Genomic DNA, 22,999 nt, shown 5'->3' on the forward strand with positions numbered 1-22,999 from the left:
AATGGGTACTACAGCCTATGCCTAAAACTTTCATATTCAGGTCCACGTCTTCGTACCTCCCGATATTCGGTGTTTTGATGATTTTAGCGAGATTATTCGCCGGAATTGTTTCAAATTATGCTTTTAAAGATCTTAATGGCTACTACAGCCTATACCTAAAAATTTCGTATGCAGGCCCATGTCTTCGTATAGGCTCCGTATAAAGGTACAACGGTATGCTCCGTAATATTTTGAAGTTTTTCAAGTTACTTCCAAACGGTGGAAAGTATAAAAAAATCCGTCTCGACCGAACTTAGCTGTTTTTTACTTGTTTTCCAGCTAAGTTTGTATGGTACTGGATATTCAGTTTTTTTGCTGGTATTGTCTGGTATTTTCAGCTTGTATCAGAAGGAGTGGACCGATATATCCCATCTTCACAGCAGATCTTGTGTTAGTAGAAATAATGGTATGTGTGAAATATGAAGAGAACCGGATGCTTATTTCGGACTGATGATCATTTAGGTTAGGTCTCTACCATCTTTATTATAAATGTTAATAGAAATAGTGAAATGTGCCAAGTCCGAAAAAAAATCGGATGTAAATTTTTATGAGCTTCATGGATATTCAAAATCTTGACCCTTTGTGGGGGAGGTACCAAAAGGAGTGGTCCGATATATTCCATCTTCACACCAGACATTGGGTTAATAAAAATATTGTGATGTGTGTGTTATAATTATTCGAAATTTTGACCCTTTGTAGGAAAGGTATTTGATGGAGTGGGCCGATTTTGTCATTTTTCACTCCTGACCTAGAACAGATGCAAATATCAAGATTTTTAAAGTTGGAGAAAAATCAGATTATCCTTTCCCTTTCTGTGCAGTAAAATATTTTTTTTTGAAAATTTCGACCTTTTGTAGGGGAGGTAGAATGAGTGGACCGATATTCCCATCTCCGAACTCGATCTAAGTTTGATAATAATATTACGATGTACCAAGTTTGTACCAAATCGGATACTCCCTTCGAGAGTTATCGTGCGAACCAGCCAGACAGACAGACGGACGGACGGACGAACATCGCTAGATTGACTTCAAATGTCTTGAAACGGATTTGGTCCAAAGAGACCGTTATTTCGGTGAGGCACGTTTTGGTCGTATTAAACGGTAGCCAAATGGTTGTCAAATTTCACAGAATAAAAAAGAGGTTCCCATATCTGATTTTTGTGAATACAATGGATTTATAAATATAAATTCTGACAATGAGATGTTGTCAATCGAATAATTTTGAAAAAACCATGACCCCAACTCTACCATGAGTAAAAATATGAACTTCCATTTTTATTTGAATTCGAATCAACATTTTAAAAGTTCATATCGAAGTTGTCAGAAATTTTAACATTTTTCAATGACATTTCTACAACTTATCTCTTAAACCATTTTAACAAACGGAGTCTCCAAGCCATATCTGATAACAAAGGGAGTCCCTCTAAGGCCCTATATTTTTGCAAAAGACACTGCTGCGTTTCATTTTCAAGTTTTTCTAGGCCTATGATTTGTTAACAAATGAATTGAATTAAATCTGTCCCCACATATAAAAAAATATATATGTATTTATAAATGGTCATTAGGCCTTTAACCTTTTTCACATTTTTTTCTACTGCAAAACAAGACATTGCCTAAATACCATAAGGAACCTTAAACTTTAAAAATATGCAATAAAGCATCACAGTAGATTTTCTTTGGTATTGGTTTAACAATTGCATATCTTTTTACACACTTCTTTGTACATGTACTTACATTCATGCCAACACATATGCATGTGATCAACCTGATAAAGAAATGTCAGAAACAACAACAGAAAGGTGAAATAAAATATAAACAAACGCACACACAGATGTAATAATGTCAACTTGATATACGAAGAGCTTAGAAAAGGAATTCGTACACTTTTTAGGTAGGTTAGTAGTGTAAAATAAATAGAAACAAATCTAAAAAAATATATATTACAATTTCAGTGCTATATTTACACTTGGTAACAAAAGTCAGACCAGAAGGATATATTCAAAAAATAAAATAATACTGACACTGACATTCGTAAAAGAACAATTTCCTATTTTTTCCAACTTTAGAGATTTCTGGGGTCAAGGTTAAAAAATATATTTTTTCGAATTTCAAAAACCTATTCACGTATGTACATTCTACATACATTAAATTAGCTATAAGTGCTTCCTACTTTATTCTATTTTTCAATCCCTCAGAATGATTAGGAAACTTCTATCTCTCAGTGTAACCACAGTCATTTAAAGTCAAAGACAAACTTCTCTCTCAAAAAACATATGGCAAAATGTTTACTTGGGCTTTTGGAAATTTGCATATAATAGTTCTTGTTGTTCAAGTTGTTGCCGTTTATGGTCGGTCGGGAGGTCTTTGGTACTGAAACTAGAATTAAAAAAAAGCCACAGAAAAAAATCCACAACTGTTGGTGGTCAACAACAGCAGCAAAAGCAACAAGAGTCATGTTCGTAGAGCCATGTAGGCTGAAATTACCAAAGACCCATATTCAAATGTAACCAAAAACCTACCAACAATTGCAACTTAGAAATGAAAATAACGACAACAACAAAAACAACGACAACAACGCAAGTACACAGGCCATTAGTGGGACATTGTCCTGTAAATTCTATTAAAAATTCTAAATAAATGAGCGAATGAAGTAAATTCGTTCTGCATTTGAAATGTTGATATTTTTAAATATCAGACGAAAAAGAGAGAATATAATTTAATAGACAGTTTGAAAACACCTAAAAATATATGCCATAGAACAGTTATCATAGTTTATCATCTTGGAATTGAAAATAATTTTTGTGATAGAAAATTATCAGGTGGTTGTGGGATTTACTTTTTACCTATCCTTTCAGAATTTTGAATTTAAATCAAACATGAATATAATTCACATTGTATAGTTCTTCTATGGACCGTAGAAAACCCCTAGGTCTTCTTTGCACTCTAGAAGACCTTTAGCATTTCTTGGACTCTAGAAGACCTGTAGGTATTCTATGAATCTTGAAATTTTTCGAGGTCTTTTATGGGCCCTAGACATTTTAGAGTGCTAGAGTGATAGCACAAGACCTTCTATTGGCCCCAGAATGGTCTGGATCTTTTATTGACGGTAGGAGATCGTTAAGTCTTCTATACATCCCATAAAACCTATATATCTTTGAAAAGATAACCTATCTATGACTTTGTTGGACCTTATACGGTTTTTAGGTCTTCTACGGACCCTAGAAGACCAATAGGGCGCCTATGAACTCCAGAAGACTTCTATGTCTTCTATAGACACTAGAGTACCTCTTGGAATGCTATATACCCTAGAAGTCCGTTATGTCTTTTATGGACCTTAGAACACCGCTAGGTCTTCTCTGGAACTTCCAGATCCAGTTGAATCATATTTAAGCAATAGGACACATCCAAGATTTATTTTTTCTTCAGTTTTCATTGTCATTTGATCCTCTAAATAATCAGAAATGTATAAAAGGCCCTCAATTGCCCTCAATTAGTCCCTGTTGGATCATTTCCTGACCCCTTTCTCCTCCTTCGATCCAGGGCCAACTATTCTATTTGAAGAGATGCAAGAAATGGAATTTTGGCAGGTCCGGTCTTTTATAGATAGAAGACAGGTCTTCTATAGATAGAAGACAGGTCTTCTATAGATTGAAGACAGGTCTGTTCATCGACAGGTTTTCTACAGACGGAGACAGGTCTTCTATAGATAGATGACAGGTCTTCTGTAGATAGAAGACAGGTCTTCTTTGGATAGGAGGCAGGTCTTCTATGGATAGGAGACAGGTCTTCTATGAATATGAGACAGGTCCTTTATGGATAGGAGACAGGTTTTGATTGACTTGACAGGTCTGTTCATCGATTACATTTGACGGGAATTATCTGGATGGAGATATTTAACAGGTATTTTAGAGAAGGTAGATTATAGATAGCAAGGCTTCTACAAATAAAATGCCATCTGCCCTTTTAGAGGCCTTCTCATTTTAAAACACACAATTTCTTTGCTTCGCCGTTTTTTTACTTTACCAAAATCCAAGAATATTTTAACTCAATATAATTAGAATGTTGATGTCAATGGGGGTGTGCTTTATGCAAATTTCCTTTTTTCCGGTGAATGTCAAAAAACCCCTCCACATGCTTTCTATTGCTATTTAGTCTAATCTTCAAAGCCAGTAATCGCGTTTTTATTGTATGACGTCTTCAGCTTCAGCAAAAAAATCATAATTAGACTTAGAAGCAGTTAATTATAAGGATTTTCACACAGTTGAATTTTTCAAATGAATAATTAACCAAATGGATACGCACACACATACATATAACCATGGTGTGTGTGTTTGTGTGCAACATACAAATACTAAAACACACGTAATAAATCCGTCAAATTATAAGGTTTTTTGTTTCAAGGAACTCTTCTGTTTCTTTGAAATACTAATTTATTTGGAATATGAAAATAATTAAACGGCAGGATTCCGAGTATTTCTGTAGAATTTGGAAAGTGTTTGTGGAAGCCAGAAAGACACAAATAAAGTATAGAATTCGGGGATATTTTCCAGTATGGAAGAATAATTATAGAAACTTTGCATTTTTCCGGAAAATCTATTCGAAGGAATCTAATGTTTTCAGAATAATCCTAAAACAAGTAAAAAAGCAGCTATGTTCGACCGGGCCGAACTTTTTATACCCTCCACCATTCGGAAGGAACTTGAAAATTTTCGAAAAAAAAAAATCCGTAGAAAATTGCCGCTCAAATGAGAACTTTTATCTGGAGGCTATATGAAAACGTGGTACTGAATATGTTATTTTTTGTCATAGGCTATAGTAACGATTCCGGGAATAATGTTGCTATTATCATCAAAATACCGAATAAAGAGAAGTACCGTTGTACTGGGGCTTTACTAAGACGTGGAATAACACATTGTGTGGATCTTGAGACTATTCCATTGAAAAATGTGATATGACTATACGATATCAATGACCTATATAGAAAATTCTCTTTCAGGGGGTAATTTCAGACATTACCATTGAAAAATGTGGTTAAAATCATCAAAATACCTAATATCGGGAGGTACAGTTATATGGAGGCTATACGAAAATTCTCTTTCTGGGAGTACAGTACGCTTAGAGAACTCCTTGTGTAGAACTTCAAACAATTCCATTAAAAATGTGGCTAAAATCATCAAAATACAATATCGTGGACCTATCTAGTAAAGACAGTAAAGTACAGTAAAGTACATTGGTATCCGGAGGTTTTGGTGGCCATTGTGCGCTGGAAATGAAGCGAGGAACCTAATTTTGTATCAATTCTTAGTTGGCGAATGCTGAGTGCTATTGTGCTGAGTCCTGTTGGAATGCCCAAGGTCTGCGGCCAAAATGTTTGCGTGCCCAAGGCTTAAATACACCCTCCAGAATATTTTCGCAATAATATTCGGCATTTATTCTGATGCCACGGTCTACTAATACGAGCGGAGAGCGACCATCGGCTGTTATGGCGGCCCACACCATCACCATGGCCGGCGCTTGAGTTCTGTTGGCCAACCGAAGGTGCACATTTTCAGCTGACCTCTTTTGCAAGTAAAGACGATAATTTTGTTTGGTTACAAACTGCTGGACAACGAATGTTTTCTCATCGGAGACGGAGAAGAGCAAATTCGGCAGTTCACCACTTTCGGCCAAGCGAAACAACTCTTTAGCTCTTTTGAGTCTATTTTCCTTCTGTTGCGGTGTAAGTTCTTGCACTTTTTGGAATTTTCATGACTTTACTCCGAGCTCATTTTTAAATATTTGCCGAATGGAAACATGCGATAAGTTCAGCTCACGAGCTGTTTTTCGGCCACTGCGACGCGGGTTTCGATCAAGTCGCTTCTTTACTTTTCGAATCATTTCTGCTGATGTTACTGTTTTCTTCCGTCCACTTCCTTGACGTCGGGCTACGCTACCAGTATCACGGTAACGAGCGGTGGTACCAGACACAAAAGATTTATTCACATTTTAATGCTGGAGTGCTCTAACGATAGCCACTTGTGGTTTTCCAGCCAAATATAAAGAAATCACACTATCACGCTTAAAATCCATCACGAATAACTTTTTTCTGAAAAATTCTCACTAAGATGCTTTTGTACGCTTGTAAACAATTCGGAGATGGACAATAGATCAAAACTTTGAATATCCATGAAAAGCTAATGAAATGCGAAATTTATATCTGATTCCATTCCCTTCTCAGTATTTCTGTCACTGGAATAATTTTAACAGCTGTTGGACGAGTGGTTTAGAAATGATAGCAGTCTAAAGCTGGTTGCAGTTTTTTCATCTCACCCTGTAGTTACGAAGAACTCCTTTTGTAGAATTTTAGACAATTCCTTAAAAAATGTGGTTAAAATCATCGAATACCGGCGGTACCGTTATATGGGCGCTATACGATATCGTGAACCGATATTGCCCATTTTCGAACTTGACCTGCTTGCAGATAAAAGACAGATCGGTGCAAAATTTCATCTTCTTATCTTTATTGCCTAGCGTGATTATAACAGACGTATGGGGCTAAATCGTCTTAGAATTTTGCGCTGATCAAGAATATATATACTTTGTTTGGTCTAAAATTATTATTTCGATGAGTTACAAACGGAATGACGAACTTAATATACCCTCCTTACTATGTATGGCAGGGGCTATAAAAAACAAATTCCAGAGCTTTGGGTAAATGAAAAAACAAAGATTATAAATTTTCTTGTGTTAAGGCGAAATAATTTTCCAAAATGGTCTAAATTTTCTACGTTACCCCTTATTTCTGTTAGCTCCACCAAAACCTCATAAGATTTCTAGGACTGAGTTTTCCTTAATTGCTTCTATTTCTTACAACTCTTTTTGTTGTACTTAAAAAAATTGAGTAAAATCTCGACCCAAATTCAGATGTCGTAATGCTTTGATATTCCATTGTTCAAAAGCTTTCTTTATTAACTCAAAATTCAAACAAAACATTTCATTATTTAATTTGAACAAATATTTTCCAGCACTCGCAATGACTTCTTCAAGTTCGTCATTGCATTGTCATGAAATCAAATCACAAATTCTGATTTCTATTGGAATAGTCAAAGGTGGGACAGGTCATTGTATTGCGGACAAGTCGTGTTAGGAATTTGACACTCTTTTTGGCTGAATGGCTAGCTGGCTGGTGTTGGCGAACGGAAATCAAACATTTTTCTTCATTATCCTTCGGCACATGAAAATAAAAAAAAAACTCAAAACGGAAGGGAACTATTTCTATTTTGTTTTTGTCTAACACACCTCCTTGTCGGTCGGTGGCACTTTACAAAGTGTGTAAATACAATGAAATATATGTATGTTAACGACAGCATTCCTCGGAAAGACACGGCGGGAGGTGAAAGTCTATCAAACGAAAGTTTATTTTTGCCAAAAGCACCAGCAAAAAAACAAGACCAAGTTAAATAAACATTGTCACAATAAATAAACATTGTCACAAGTAAAATTGATGTGTGTGTGTGGTGAAGAGGGTGCTTTTGTGTAGGAGTTAGCCGCTTCAGGTTTAGGACATTACAAATGTAACTTTTATTTTTATTTCAAAGGAAATGAAAGTCAATTATGGGCCAAACTTGAAGGTCATTATAATCGCATAATGGCCAAAGCCTCTTGGCCTGTGGTGAAAGCTTATTGAAGTTCAGTTACAAAATTCCTGTTAGCTATGCTGTTGCCGGCGGTGTTTTCTTTTACTTTCATTTGGACAAGAATAATGATTCGAGCATAAACTTTACTTAATGTTATTGGCCATGCTTACTTAAGGCTAACACTTTGAATAACAACAACAACATCTACGAGGATAGTAGCACTAAATCCACATTCAAAGCCAATGAAAGCAAAAAGAAATGAACAACATTTACATTAACACAAAACTATCTGAATAAATATTTGTACCCACCCACACACACATACAAATGCTCAAACATATGAAACTTTTAGGACCAGACTGCCGTAAGAAATCTGGCATACTTAAGGTCTTTGTAGTCCTTTTGTTGTGGGTATGTTGGCTATTGTTACCCTACAGTATGACATATGAATGTTGTTAAAAGTGATTTGGTAATTAAAATAATATTATGCCATATATTGAAGAGCCTTCGCACAGAGAAGCCCACAAATGTTTGGGAAAAGCAAAATCTTTCGAAAGTTTGTTCAGAGCTCATTTTCGACTTCAGAGTAGCATAACTACAAATTTTGTATGCCTGTTCAAAAATATATGCGAAATCATCATCTCAGGTTTCTGGTTGAGAGAAATATTTAGATATGGCAAGTTGTATAGAGTCGCTGACTTGTTTCACAAGTTATGACAGATGAAAATTGTGATTTTTTGTTGGTGAGATACCTGAAAGGGGTTCGCAGATATATATTTTCTTCACAACAGATCTTGTGTTAACAAAAATGTTTGTATGTGTGAAATTTGAAGAGCGTTGGATGCTTATTTCGCTTTCTTCGACCGTTTTGTTTTTTGAAATCTTGAATTCTATGTGGAGGAGGTACCAGAAGGAATGGTCCGATCTCTACCATCTTTATAAGATATCTTGTGTTGATAGAAATACTGAGAAGGGAATGGAATCAGATGTAAATTTCGCATTTCATGAGCTTTTTATGGATATTCAAAGTTTTGATATATTGTCCATTTCCGAACTTCCAAATGTCCTGAAACGTATTTGGTCCAAAGGGACCTAGGGTCTAAAATCGTTATTTCGATTAGGCACGTTTTGACCCTTTCAAATGATATACAGGGTGATATGAAAAAACGGCAACCAAATTCAGACTACTGTCATATCTAAGCCACTCGTCCGACAGCTGTTAAAATTATTCCCTTGACAGCTCATTATATTGTTTACAAGCGTACAAAAGCATTTTGGTGATAATTTTCCAGAAAAAAAGTTATTCGTGATGGAATTCAAGCGTGATAGTGTGATTTCTTTAAATTTGGCTGGAAAACCACAAGTGGCTATCGTTAGAGCACTCCAGCATTTAAATGTGAATAAAAAGTTTGTGTCTCGTATCATCGCTCGTTACCGTGATACTGGTAGCGTAGCCCGACGTCAAGAAAGTGGATGGAAGAAAACAACAACATCAGCAGAAGTGGTTCGAAAAGTAAAAAAAGCGATTTGATCGAAACCTACGTCGCAGTGTCCGAAAAATGGCTCGTGAGCTGAACATATTGCAATATTCCATTCGGCAAATATTGAAAAGCCATTAAAATTCCAAAAAGTGCAGGAACTTACAGCGCAACAGAAAAAAATAGACTGAAAAGGGCTAAAGAGTTGCTTTGCTTGGCCGAAAGTGATGAACTGCCGAATTTGGTTTTCTCCGATGAGAAAACATTCGTTGTCCAGCCGTTTTTAAACAAGAGGTCAGCTGAAAATGTGCACCTTCAGTTGGCCACCAAAACACAAGCGCCTGCCATGGTGATGGTGTGGGCCACCATAACAGCCGATGGTCACTCTCCGCTCGTATTAATCGACCGTAGCATCAGAATAAATGCCGAATATTATCGCGTAAATATTCTGGCACGCAAACATTTTGCCCGAAGACCTTGGACATTCCAACAGGACTCAGCACCATTGCACTCAACACGCGCCACCCAAGAATGGTTACAAAACGCCTCATTTCTAGCGCACAATGGCCACCAAAATCTACGGATACCAATCCGTTAGACTATTGTGTCTGGAGTATTTTGGAAAGCAAGGTTGGCACTAAAAAATACCAAAGTGTCGATCACCTCAAGCAAGCGCTTCGCCGGGAATGCGCAGAGCAATATTCGGGCATCTTGTGACCGTTCATAAAATCCATAATTCGTGCCAAAGGTAACCAATTCGAACAAATCTAAACTTATTCTAAAACAGAACAGTGTTGTCTTGTTTGTTCGGGATACCATTGTATTTTGTTGTTGCAAAATGGTCAGGCTTAATCCCTTTTAACCCTTTATAATTAAGGGATTAACCTTTTATCCCTTTATAATAAAGAGTTTAAGCCTGACCATTTTGCAACAACTTATTCTAAAATTTGATGCTATTTCCGACATTTTTTGCTTTCATTCCATAAAATTTGAAAAAAAAATGTAAAAATTATGGCGTTTGACTTTTTTTATCTCACTCTGTGTAAACTCTCTCCAGACCAATGGCTGAAGTTAGAGTAGAAAAAATTACTTAATTCAGAAGGATTTAGGTTTGAAGACTTTTTTAAATTTAGGAGGTTTGTGGATTCCCTGCTAATTTTTTTTTGGAAAGATTTGGCTGCGGAAATTTAAAAAAAAAAAACATTAAAATTTTTTTATGAATTCGACCAGATTGTGGAACAATAAATTATAAATAGTTTAGAGGGAAATTTAGATTTTCTGAAAAATTACAGCGACAATTCTAAATGAACTCGGAATATTTGCAAAAATCTTCATAATGCAGCAGTTTTTAGCAGAATTTTAAGTAAATACTAAGGACTATTGACAACTTTTAAAAGGGAAGATATTAAGATACAGGTAGCAAACGTTCCTTTGGATGACCCAGATTTTAAGATAATCTAAGAAATATCTGAAATGTAATGTTACGAATTGTCTAAACTTTTAGTTATTTATAGGCAGACACTGATGAAGGCGCTTTGATAATGGCGCCCAATTTACAACACCACGATTTCAGATAACGTGGTCGTGTCTCGTGCAAACCATTGTTGTTTTTGCTTCCAAATGTTCTATTAGTTTGTAAACAGTGCCTATGTAGTGGTTGCTATTGTCTACCTAGCTTAATGCAGTCTACATTTCAGAAATCTCACTGCTTTTGGCTTTCCCTCCCATCCAAGTTCAATGAAAAGTGTGCACTATTTCCCAGGATAATGGGAGACCGACTGACGAACCTTTCAAATTCATATGTTATAGACTCCATCTCACTTTGTTGCTGATGACCGGTAAAAGAGGTCATTTAACTTGTTGTTTGTTAGTTTTACAGACAACCAAGTCGTTCTCTTTTTCGCCTGCCCCTCTTTTCAAATAGAATTAATTGTATTACTGACACCAGCCAGCCAACCTGCTTGACAGCACCTTTGTTCGGTTTATGCTCGTGTTGACTTCATTGCCCATTCTTAAAGCCATTTCAAAATAAAATGGTAAAAGTGGCAGCCAAAAGAAATTCTTAACTTGGTGCTAAAGCGTTTCGTCTAAAACGACAACAAGGATGAGATTAATGCAGAATGAAAGCACGAATATGGAAAAGTGTTTCCTTTTTTGGAATATGTTTGAATTATTGATTGATTTGAAACGTAAGGAATGAAGTGGGAAATTAAGCCACTTTGGTTCAACGAACTTTATTTTGGTTACAAAAAAAAAAGAGAAAAAACTACAAGAAATGTTGCTATTTTAACTCAGGGATGGAAATTTGGAATTTAAGAATATAGTATTTCTTTTGAATATAATACGGTAATGCAGGCTTTCATGCTGGCAGGCTTTCATGCTGAAACAAACTTGTTCAGATACTGAACACATTTTTGAGGATAAAGACATATGGGGTTTTTTCCCTCAAAAACTCAACCCACTTTTGCATTGAATAAATGTTTTATACCCTCCACCTAGAAAAGGAGGGTACATTAACTTTGTCATTCCGTTTTTGCCATAGGAGTTATTTTTGAAATAACTCCTGGGGAGAATATCCCAGACAAAAAACAAGGGAACTGATGAGGATTGGTGGCTCTTTCCGAAACCCAGGTTTCCCCTGCCTTACCTTCTGGTAAACATTACCATCGTTCTCCACAAATAAACAAACATTGTTTGTATAAAAAACAACAATAATGGGATTAAGCCTGACCATTTTGAAACGACAGAATACTATGGTATCCCGCACAAAACATGCCAACACTGTTCTATATTCATTATCAGCATAAAATTCTAAGTCGAGTTAACTATGTCCGCCTGTCTGTCTGAAATCACAATATAGCCCACATTATTTGATGTTGAGCTCCAAAATTTGGCACAACAATTTGTATTGCGTCTAGGATGGGTGGTATTAAAAATTAATATATCGGTCCACGTTTTGATATAGCCGCCAAAGGTACCTCCCGATATTCGGTATTTTGATAATTTATCCCACTTTTTTCCACGGATTTGTCAAAAAATTGCTAATTTTAGGTCATAAAGGGTTCTAGCTCCGGCGGCGAAATATTGTTACTGGTATTTGTAGTTTAAAGTGGAACACGTTTGAACTCAGATTCTTTTATATAAAAATGTTTTCTTTAGTCAATAGTGGAGGGTATTAAAAGTTCGTCCCGGCCGACTTTAATGTTTTTTTGCTTGTTTTATCTCATCAGCTGGAACCAAAAAATCCAAAGAATTTTCAAAACCTATAAAACTCAACAAAAATTGAATTTTGTTAAAAGTTAGAAATTTTCAGAAAGTGTTTGTTTTCCCATCCCTGATTCCCGTTCAATATAAATCGCTAACTTGGCTAATGTTTTTTCTTTCTCTCTTCTGTCTCCCTCTCTTTTTGTTTTCTTGACGTCGTCATAGTTGTCCACGACATTTGACAAGTCGTCTAATAGCCATTAGTTAAATATTTAACTATTCGTCCGAATTATAAATCAACATGTTAGGATATTATACTATAATTTGACTTAGTAGTACCTCATTCTATATCGGTACACAGAAAGAGGTCAATCAACTTTTGGAGAAAACGGAAGATACGAAAGAAAAGTTGTTTATTTTCGTTGGGAGCAATGGAAAGGAGTTTTTGAAAGAAGTTTTGTGGGTACAAGAGGAATTAATGATACAAGAATAGTAACAGAGCAAGGGAAAACGAAAAATAAATTAATGTTATATATGGGTGAATAGGAAAATCATTTAAACGTAGAATATTGTTATGGCCACATAAGTTGAGCCACATAACAATTTAAATTGTCATATGTTTTCAATATTTCATATGGTTTCAATATGTCATATCTTCATTTTTCGGCGTCCGGTGGGTGCATTTATTTTACGAATATTAAGAAGCAAAATTATTTCAAAATTTCCGAATCTAAACTTATGGTAAATACGATTTTCAAAAGGTACTTTACCGTAACAACATCAAAGCTAATTAAATCTAAGGGTCTTTTTATTCCAAAACATTTTAGTTTTTTTCCAGCAAATGCCAATGAATGTTTAGTTTTTATACCCTCCACCATTGTATGGAGGGTATATTAGGTTTATAATTCCGTTTGTAACACCTCGAAGTAAACATTCTATGTCGATTTAGCGATGTCCGTCCGTCTGTCTGTGGAAATCACTCTAGCTACCGGACGAATTGAAGTAGGTTGATGAAATTTTACTCAGATGTGTGTTTGTTCTGCAGGACTTTCGATATTAAAAATTGGCTATATAGGTCCACGTTTTGGTATAGCCTCCATTTAAGGGTACCCTCCCCCTATATTCGGTATTTTGGTGATTTAAGCGACATTATTTACGGAATATTTACCCCATATTACGGTAACTCCATATATTCGTAATTTGCAGTTCATAAAGGGTACTACAGCCTGTGACGGAAAATTGCCTATGCCGGTCCAGGTGCTCGTATAGACCCCATATAACGATAACTCCTTATATTCGGTATTTCGTTGTTTTTAGCGACAATATTTACCGGAATTGTTTCAAATTTCGTCTTCTGCAGGTCTACGTCTTCATATAGGCCTCATTTAACGGTGCATTCCTAAATTCGGTATTTTTATGGTTTTAGTGGCATCATACATCGGAGTTGTTTCAAAGTTGTTTCGCATTCGAAGTTCGTAATCGGTACTACGTGGAACTATGCAGGCCAACGTCTTCGTATAGCCCTCAATATAACTTAACTCCTTACAGGGTAAGATAAAAAACTGCAACAAAGTTAAACGCCATAATTTTAACATTTTTTTTTTAATTTTATTAAATAAAAGCAAAATTAGTCACCCTTGGCACGAACTATAGCCTTCAAACAGCCAATAAAACCGTCACACGCTACGCGAATGTTGCCCTGCGGTATTTTGGCCCATTCCCGGCGAAGCGCTTGCTTGATGTGTTCGACACTTTGGTATTTTTAGTGCCAACCTTGTTTTCCAAAATACCCCAGAAACAATAGTCCAAGAGATTGGTATCCGTAGATTTTTGTAGTCATTGTGAGCTTGAAATGAAGAGGGAAACCTCATTTCGTAACCATTCTTGAGTAGCGCGTGCTGAGTCCTGTTGGAATGTCCAAGGTCTGAGGCCAAAATTTTTGCGTGCCCAAGGCTTTTATACACACTGCAGAATATTTTCGTGATAATATTCGGCATTTGTTCTGATGTCACGGTCGATTAATACGAGTGGAGAGCGACCATCGGCTGTTATGGCGGCCCACACCTTCACCATGGCCTGCGCTTGAGTTCTGGTGGCCAACCGAAGGTGCAAATTTTCAGCTGACCTCTTTGTCAAGTAAGCGCCATCATTTTGTTTGTTTACAAACTGCTGGACAACGAATGTTTTCTCATCGGAGACGGAGAAAACCAAATACGGAAATTCACCACTTTCGGCCAAGCGAAGCAACTATTTAGCTCTTTTAAGTCTATTTTCTTTCTGTTGCGGTGTAAATTCTTGCACTTTTTGGAATTTTAATGACTTTACCCCGAGCTCAGTTTTCAATATTTGCCGAATGGAATATTGCGATATGTTCAGCTCTCGAGCCATTTGTCGGCCACTACGACGCGGGTTTCGCCATTTAAATGCTGGAGTGCTCTAACGATAGGCACTTGTGGTGAAATTTGGTGTTAAGCTTACGATCTGGTCAATCAAAACTTCAAATATCATGTGTCGACTTTCAATTTAGCTAAGCATCTGGCTCCATCTATTACATCAAATTTTTGCAATGAATTTAAAATTGTGTCTTGAATATTAAAGTTGAAGAAAAATATTTCTGACATTTTGAAGCTTTTGAGCAATTAGCCACCCGGTTGAGTTGCTTTAAATCAGCTTCAATCCTACTATCCTTTTTGTCCATTCCTCTTGGAAATAATTATGAACATTAAACTAATTTCTCCATTTCTTCTCTTTGCAGTGAAAATTTTACGATGAGCGATAGCCAACAGGACGAACCGTCCGACATTGATGCAACGGAAACAGAAAGCCAGGAACAAAGTGCTAGCACAAAAGATAACACAATAAGTGGCAATACAAAGGTCGAAAGTGTAGATAGTGAAAGTGAAAACGTTAATTTGGAAAATGAAAAGTCAATTTCGTCGAAAGTGGATAATCGTGAAAGTGTAACGGAAACGGGAGATGTGAAAGACGCCGGACATGAATCAACATCGAAAGAAAACGTTTGTGATAACAAAGAAGAATTAAACGAATCGTACAGGTCTGAAAATAGTAAAATATTAGAAGTAGGAGAAACTACCAACAGGGAAGTGGTATCAGAAAATACTCAGGATAGTTCCAATGAAAAATCACATGCAATAACCGGTTGTAATGAGGTCTCAGAGGCAGATGATAGTAAAGAAGAAGCCTCACACTCACAATCAGGATCGACAAGAATTTCTAAAGAAAATGAAAATAATGAAAAGAAATCATCCGAAGAAATTTCAATTCCAAAAAGTTCCCTTGAAGAGGAAAATAAATCTTCTAAAACTGCATGTGATTCCACAAAAAGTTCTTCGGAGAGTAAACCTGCCGAAACCACAGATGACTCTTCAGATAAACCCTCAAAAGATGATCATGCTGAGCATGTGACCTACACTGAAGATGGTAATGCCATATATACCGATCCTGCAACAAAATACCAATACAAATGGTGTACAAAAGCCAACAATTGGGTGCTCTTGGAAACACAAACTACCTCATCCACAGCTAGCACAAATCCCTATGAAAATGAGCACTACAAATGGTGTCAAGAAACCCAAAAATGGATACCAAAACAAACACAAGTAACCGAAACGGAACACTACAAATGGGATAGTGAAAAACAGCAATGGATAGCCAAAACCCAGACCCAAACCCAAAGTAAAGATCAAAGTGAGACAACAAAGGAAATTGTCTATGACATTGATGAGAATGGTCAACGTATTTATACGGATAGTGATGGCACCGTTTACTTTTGGGATGTGGACAAAAATGCTTGGTTCCCAAAAATCGATGAGGATTTTATGGCACGCTATCAAATGAGTTATGGTTTCATTGATAATACCACCCAGGCAGAAAATGAAAAGAAAGAACAGGAAATAAAGGCTGCTGAACTCAAGGAAAAAGAATTACAGCAAATGACAGAGGAAGCAAAGAAAAGTAATGAGGAGGCCGCCAAGGGTACAACAAAACGCAAAGCACAAGAGCCACCAAGTAAGTTAGCAGCCTTGTTAATGAATTTAGTGTTTTTCTAATTTGTTTGTTTTTTTGCTGCCCTTTTTCAGAATGGTTTGAAATTGATCCTGAACACAACACCAAAGTTTATGTTTCAAATTTACCCTTGGACATAACCCTGGATGAATTTGCCGAGGTTATGGGCAAATGTGGCATGATTATGCGTGATCCCCAGTCAAGTAAATTGAAATTGAAACTTTATTCTGAAGCTGATGGCCAGCTGAAGGGTGATGGCTTGTGTGATTACATTAAGGTAGGTGAAATATTTACCACCATTAATTGCATCAAAATATGATGCAATTTTTTATTACCTTTAAACGCATATTAGACTAGGACCTTCAAAATGATTTGAACATTTATTATTAGTAATAACATAAAAAAGGAAATATGTAAGAAATTATATGGATAGCGCCATAATCAATCAAAAACTGTAGAACCGTTTTCCTTCTAAACCCCATTAAGCCCAAAATCATCAAATCATATCATTAGGATGATATAAAATACTAATTTATTAGAATTTCGGTTTAAAAATTTGATCGAAATCATTTAAAGACATAAACGTGTGGGGTTTTACCAATGGTGCTTTTTATGCAATAAAAAAATTGATGAAAAATGAAGCCAACCACACGATATCGTGTAGCCCCCATACAAAGGTAGCCACCAATATTCTGTATTTTGATGATTTTAGCCAATTTTTTCAATGAAATTGTCTGAAAATAAATACAAGTACTTTTCCTCCTGGAAGAGAATTGTCTATATAGGCACACGATATCGTATAGCCCCCAAATAACTGTACCTTCCGATATTCGGTATTTTGATTTTAATCACTATGGAATCGTCTGAAATTCTACATAAAGAGTTCTTCGTGACCACTTTACCACCTGAAAAAAAATTGTCTATTTGGTGTACGATATGATATAGCCAGATCCAGTCGGAAGAGGGTATTCAAAGTTCGGTCCGGCTCACAGTTTTTTACTTTACATTTTGGAGTGTGTGCAGCCTATTTTAACCAATGTCTTCACGAATATTGCCCTCATTTTTCTCTGGCTTATCGGCATAACACTTATCTTTGACGGCACTTCATAAATAATAGTCCACCGGTATCAAATCGCAGATCTGATGTGTCCAACCTGCATCAACTCTGCGATCTTTAAAAACAGTGCGCAAAATATCGAACGTATCTTCGAAGGCGTGGCACGTAGCGCTGTCATGTTCAAACCAAATGATGCCAAGGGCGTACTCTTCAATTTTTGTGAACAAAAATTCATTCTACATGGCCCGCTATCGTAATGGCACTACTACTGCTTTCTCATTTTTGAAGAAAAATTACACGATTGTTTACCAACTCGTTTTGGGTACTTCGGGGCTTCAATGAATACATGCGGGTTTTTTGTACCCTAAACACTTCTCTTCGTCCAAAATCCGTACACAATTTTCTCACACATCCTGTGACATTACCATGATTTTCAAAGTAATATCGCAATATTACCCAACATCTTAAAACCCCCATAAATGCCAATAAAATTTTGTGAGCATTCTAGTATATGGCATTTACTCCTCTATATGCCCATTCAGATTATTCTTTTTATCCCAAATTGACCTCCCCTCATTGAGAATAATAAAAAACACACATTTTCGTTTTTTATTTGTATCGCTTTTTATTTATTACTTATTAGATTATTTTTTTTTTGTTGTTTAAATTAGATTTTTTGACTATTTCGATTTTATACGTTCTATGTAAAGATGTATTATTTATTATATTCAGGGTTAGTTTAGATTTAGTTGTTTATTTTTTTAAAAAAAAACTTTTATTTAAAATTAAAAAATATATTCATATCAAAGAATTAACATTTTAATACATAAATTGCTGTGTAGAAAAAGGAAAACTATATTTATATATCGAAGGCCAAACAATTTAAAATTAACATTAAATAAAAATTAAAAAAAAAAAATAATAATAATAATAATTGAAAACATAATAACTTACATTTTGAGGTAATTAAAAAATTGTGTTACAAATAGTTTTTATTTTTTTGTTTTTATAAAAAATAAAACATTTTTTTTTTTTCTTATTTGTTTAAAGCTTAAATTTAACAGTAACTTTGCGGTATTTACTTGCATTTCTTCAATTTTTCTCTTTTCTCTTTTAATGAAAACAATGGGAAATTAATCAAAGAAAATTAATTCAAAATATATTTTTTAAAATACATTTTTATTTTAGATTGTTTAACAATTATTTTGCTTTGCTTTTGTTTTGTAATCATTAAAAAATTGGGTTTTTTGTGCAGTTTTGTGTTTTTTTTTGTTTTTCTTTCTTTCTTCTTATCTTACTAAAAGTTATATTAAATTGTTATTTGCTTTTAAGATTTTCTTCACATATGGCTACTGTATAGTTTTTTTGAAGAGCAGTGCTTTTTTTAGAAAAACCAAAAATCTTAAAATTATATATTTGTTTTAAAATATTATATATTCGTTTTGTTGTATGAGTGAATGATACTGTCCTTTGCTTCTTTCTATTTTGGTAATTTACACCGAGCTACATAGCAAAATATCAAATGTGAGGTTATGTAAATGTTTCACATTAAATGTTTCGACCTCACTGAAATGAGACGGTAGCCCAGTGTTTGTAAGGAATATATTTAGGATAGGATGCCATCATAATCTTGCTTAATTTTTTTGCCAGAAAAATGCTCGCCTCTGTGGAATCAATTTGTACGGTCTCCTTCCATGACGGCCAGTCCCACCCAAATCATAGTCCTGATTATCGTTGTAGGTTTTTGTTTAGTCGGTTTATAATTATTTTGTTTTTTTTTTCTTTTTCTTAATGGAAAGTGGAAAGTAATCGTGTCACCTGTCGATGTGGGGGGATAAAAGTACATTTTAAAAATCTATAATTTTTTTTTAAAAAAAGTTCGGTGCATTACATTTTATTTTAAGGATATGTATATACAGTTCTTCTTGATGTGTTCTTCTTTTGAAAAGAAAAAATCATTTTTTTCTTTCAAAATATTTTCTCACATAAGTATTTTGGCATTTGACTTTTCTTTTTTTTTTTGATTGTGTGTTTTAAAACCGGGGTTTTAAAATTTAATACTATAGTGCACTTAAATCTCTGTTAGAATGGGTATATGGGGGTTGTGTGGAAGCTGTGGGTTCAGGGAGTTGTACTTGACAAAACGAAAAATAAGACAACAAAAAACTGAAAACAACTCGTTTTTAATTTTTTTTGTGAGTATATTTTTTAATGGAAAAAATTTGACGAATTGTTAGAAACGAAAAAAAGAATGTATTACGACTTTGTGTTTTTTTCAAACTCTCTTTAATGCTTACAACAAAAGAGAGTAAACGCGTGTTCCCTTTTTCCTCTATTAACACAAATATACAACATCATCTCATTTGGGTTGGCTAATCGTTAGGGGGTCGAAATAGAGAGAACTTCAACGAGAGTGTGAGAATCGGAAAGAGAGAGAGACGATGAAAATCTAGAAAAATGTTAGCTTATTCATAAGTTCGTTTAGTTTTCGGTTGGTAGGTGGTTTGGCTGGAGGGATCACCAATTTAAGCCGAACCATTTGCTAATGCCTCTTGTCGCGCCTTCTCTTCTCTCATCTTTTGCAATTTACGCTGTTTTCGCTTCTCCATGAATTCCTTGAGCAATTCCGGCGATAACGAGGCCAAACGATTTCTGAAATTATTACTAACTTCGTTTTTGGTTTGTTCTTTGCGCGACTCCTCTATGCGCTTGGCTTGTTCGATTTTGGCCAAACGATCACGTTCCTCTTGTTCTTCGCGACGCTTAAGTTCCTCCTCTTTGGCGCGGGCCTCTTCTTCGGCCCGTTTAGCTTCCATTTCAATTTCAAGCTTGCGCTGTCTCTCCGCCTCCTCCAGTTCGTATTTGATGCGTGCCTCCTCTTCGGCAATGCGTTTCTCTTCCTCTTCAAGACGTTTTATTTCCTCCTCACGTTTGCGTTGAATTTCCGCTCGTTTTCTTTGTTCTTCGCGCAAGCGGGCCAATTCCTGTTCTTCGACACGTCTCTCTTCTTCCAAGCGCTGTAATTTCAAACGTTCCTCCTCTTCGTCCAATCGCCTACGTTCTTCTTCCTGTTTGCGTTTTTGTTCTTCTTCGATTTGACGGCGGTTTGCCTCATCCTGGAGACGTCTGCGTTCTTGTTCTTCAGCCAATTGGCGGGCTCTTTCATCTTCGGCTTGCTTGAGGCGTTCTTCGTATTCCTTGCGTTTGGCTTCTTCTAAACGTTTGCGTTCCTCCTCTTGTCTTCGGGCCTCTTCCATTTTCTTTTCGGCTTCCTGTTTGCGTGCCTCTTCAGCCTTGGCTCTCTCTTGTTCCTCTAATTCACGCATTTTTTCCAAATAAGCCTGGCGTCTTCTCTCCTCAGCTTCGTCTTCCAAACGTTTTCTTTCTTCCTCCTCGCGTTGCTTCTTCAACGACTCGATTTCTTGCAATTTGCTCTTCTGTTGGGTTTCCTCCAGTTGTCGTTCACGTTGCTGCCTCTGTTGCTCGGCCTCGTTTTCCTTTTGGCGGATTTGATCCAATTCCCTTTGCTGTTGCTGATTTTGTTGTTGCAATTGTTTCTGTCTCATTTTCTCTTCGTGAATGCGGCGTTTTTCCTGTTCCCTTTGTTCGCGCATTTTTCTCAAGGTTTCAGCCTTTTCACGGCGTTTCTTTTCTTGCCTTTCCTTTTTGCGTTGCAAACGTCTCAATTCCTTTTCACGCTGGCGCTGCAGTTCGCGATCCAATTTTGTGCGTACATTCGAGTTCTTTCTCCTTTGCACGTTGGCCGGTGTGGGAGTGACGGCTTCATGGGGTCCTAGGATTTCATTGTCACGGTTGTTGGGTAGTGAGGTTGCAGTGTAGGGATATGGAGTGGTGGTGGTTGTGGTGGTGCGAACGCGGGGATGTCTTGGGGTATGAGGAGATTGATAGGTGACATCGTTTTCACCGGGCACCGCAGTGGGGCGTTGAGGGCGTGGACGACGGCGACGATTGTGAGTACCGGGACGGGTGGGGACAACCATTTCTTCGTTACTGCCATCGGCAATGACACGGCGATTGTACCTGGAAAAGAGAGAGAGAGATAGAGATAAACTTCAAATCAAAACCGAAATGAAAGAGAAAAGCTAAATAAATGGTAGCCGAGAACATATGAAGCTCAAATGCGTTAGGAATACCTTCTATACTTCCTTTAAATTCAATTATTGAAAAAGGGGAAAGTATTATTTTTTTCGCTATTTCATGAAAATTTAACATCTGCATGTGCTCATCTTTCTCATCCTGCTTGCATTTTAGTTTAAAATAAGGCCCAATTTTTTTGTTAACTAATTTATAGAATACCAATTCTTTTAAAGGTGGAATCTGTGCATTTGGCTCTAAAAATACTCGATGAATATAATTTAAGGGGTAATAAAATCCGTGTTCAGCGGGCCCAATTTCAAATGAGAGGTGAATACAATCCAGCGCTTAAACCGAAACGGAAAAAGAAAGACAAAGAGAAATTGGCCAAAATCAAAGAAAAGTAAGTCTCTTTGGATAATTTTGAAATTGTACCAATAATTTGCCATTTTTGTTCTTTTACAGACTTTTCGATTGGCGACCGGAGAAGATGCGCGGTGAACGTTTTAAGCACGAGAAAAGTGTTATCATCAAGAATCTTTTCCATCCGGATCTCTTTGAGAAGGAAGTTCAACTTATATTGGACTATCAAAACGATTTGAGAGAGGAGTGTAGTAAATGTGGCACAGTACGCAAGGTTATAATCTATGATGTAAGTTTTGAAATTAAATACTTAATGTAAGAGCAAGTAAAATCGTTTTTTATTCTTTAGCGCCATTCGGAAGGTGTTGCACAAATTAATATGTCCACACCCGAGGAAGCTGATTTGGTGATACAAATGATGCATGGCCGATTTTTTGGTAAACGCCAACTGACAGCCGAACATTGGGATGGTAAAACTAAATATAAGTAAGTTCAATAAACACATTTCTTTTTCTTCTATTTTTAAATACAAACAATTTTCGTTTTTTGTAGAATTGAAGAAACCGAAGAAGAAATTCAAAAGCGACTTAATAAATGGGACAATTTTTTGGAAACGGATGAAACAAAAATAGACATTGAGGAGAGTTCTAAAATTTCGGATATACCAGAAGAAAAACTAGAAGTTCCAGCGCCAAGTAGTAATCCATAACATGGATTTGATTTTAGATTTCAATAATAGGCCGCTTACATTTACAATAATTTGTGCAACAATTTACGCGTAATATTCTAATTTAAATCTGCATAAATTCAATTCAATTAGCTGAAGTGTATTAAAGTAAAGTTACAAGAAATAAATACCTCTTGAAATTGAAATTTGTATTTCATTGGAATGCAGAATGTTGACAATGATATGAAATGGAAGAATAAGATAAATTTTCGGAGGGTTTGGAAGGCTTTTATACCTTTCTACATCAACTAACCAAGCATGTTCTAGTTCATTTCTTGTGACATGTAAAGTGATTTTTTAGTAGAATATATAACTAGTGGGAAGTTATTTGCCTTCGATGTAAAACTTTTATGCAATCTTAAGATCCCATCGGGTCCAACTGATTTGAATGATTT

The 22,999-nt window shown here is 36.0% G+C and overlaps 2 protein-coding genes across 5 annotated transcripts in view; one reads left to right on the forward strand and one right to left on the reverse strand.

Annotated features, from left to right (window-relative positions):
* Positions 1–22,739, forward strand: part of LOC131801245 (uncharacterized) — a 41,056-nt gene extending 18,317 nt beyond the window's left edge. Inside the window, exons 2-7 of the mRNA XM_059119683.1 lie at positions 15,092–16,365; positions 16,437–16,639; positions 21,751–21,917; positions 21,980–22,166; positions 22,227–22,363; positions 22,430–22,739. Coding sequence (XP_058975666.1) covers positions 15,105–16,365; positions 16,437–16,639; positions 21,751–21,917; positions 21,980–22,166; positions 22,227–22,363; positions 22,430–22,586 — 2,112 coding nt within the window. The 5' untranslated portion in view covers positions 15,092–15,104 and the 3' untranslated portion in view covers positions 22,587–22,739. The remainder of the gene's footprint in view (positions 1–15,091; positions 16,366–16,436; positions 16,640–21,750; positions 21,918–21,979; positions 22,167–22,226; positions 22,364–22,429) is intronic.
* LOC131801244 (trichohyalin-like) overlaps positions 19,114–22,999 on the reverse strand; it is a 292,580-nt gene continuing 288,694 nt past the window's right edge. For all 4 annotated transcript variants that reach the window (XM_059119681.1, XM_059119679.1, XM_059119680.1 and 1 more), the window contains one exon: positions 19,114–21,460. In XM_059119681.1, coding sequence (XP_058975664.1) covers positions 19,945–21,460 — 1,516 coding nt within the window. In that variant the 3' untranslated portion in view covers positions 19,114–19,944. The remainder of the gene's footprint in view (positions 21,461–22,999) is intronic.

This window comes from Musca domestica, unplaced genomic scaffold (assembly GCF_030504385.1).
Source record: "Musca domestica strain aabys unplaced genomic scaffold, Musca_domestica.polishedcontigs.V.1.1 15, whole genome shotgun sequence".
Taxonomy (NCBI): Eukaryota; Metazoa; Arthropoda; class Insecta; order Diptera; family Muscidae; genus Musca; species Musca domestica.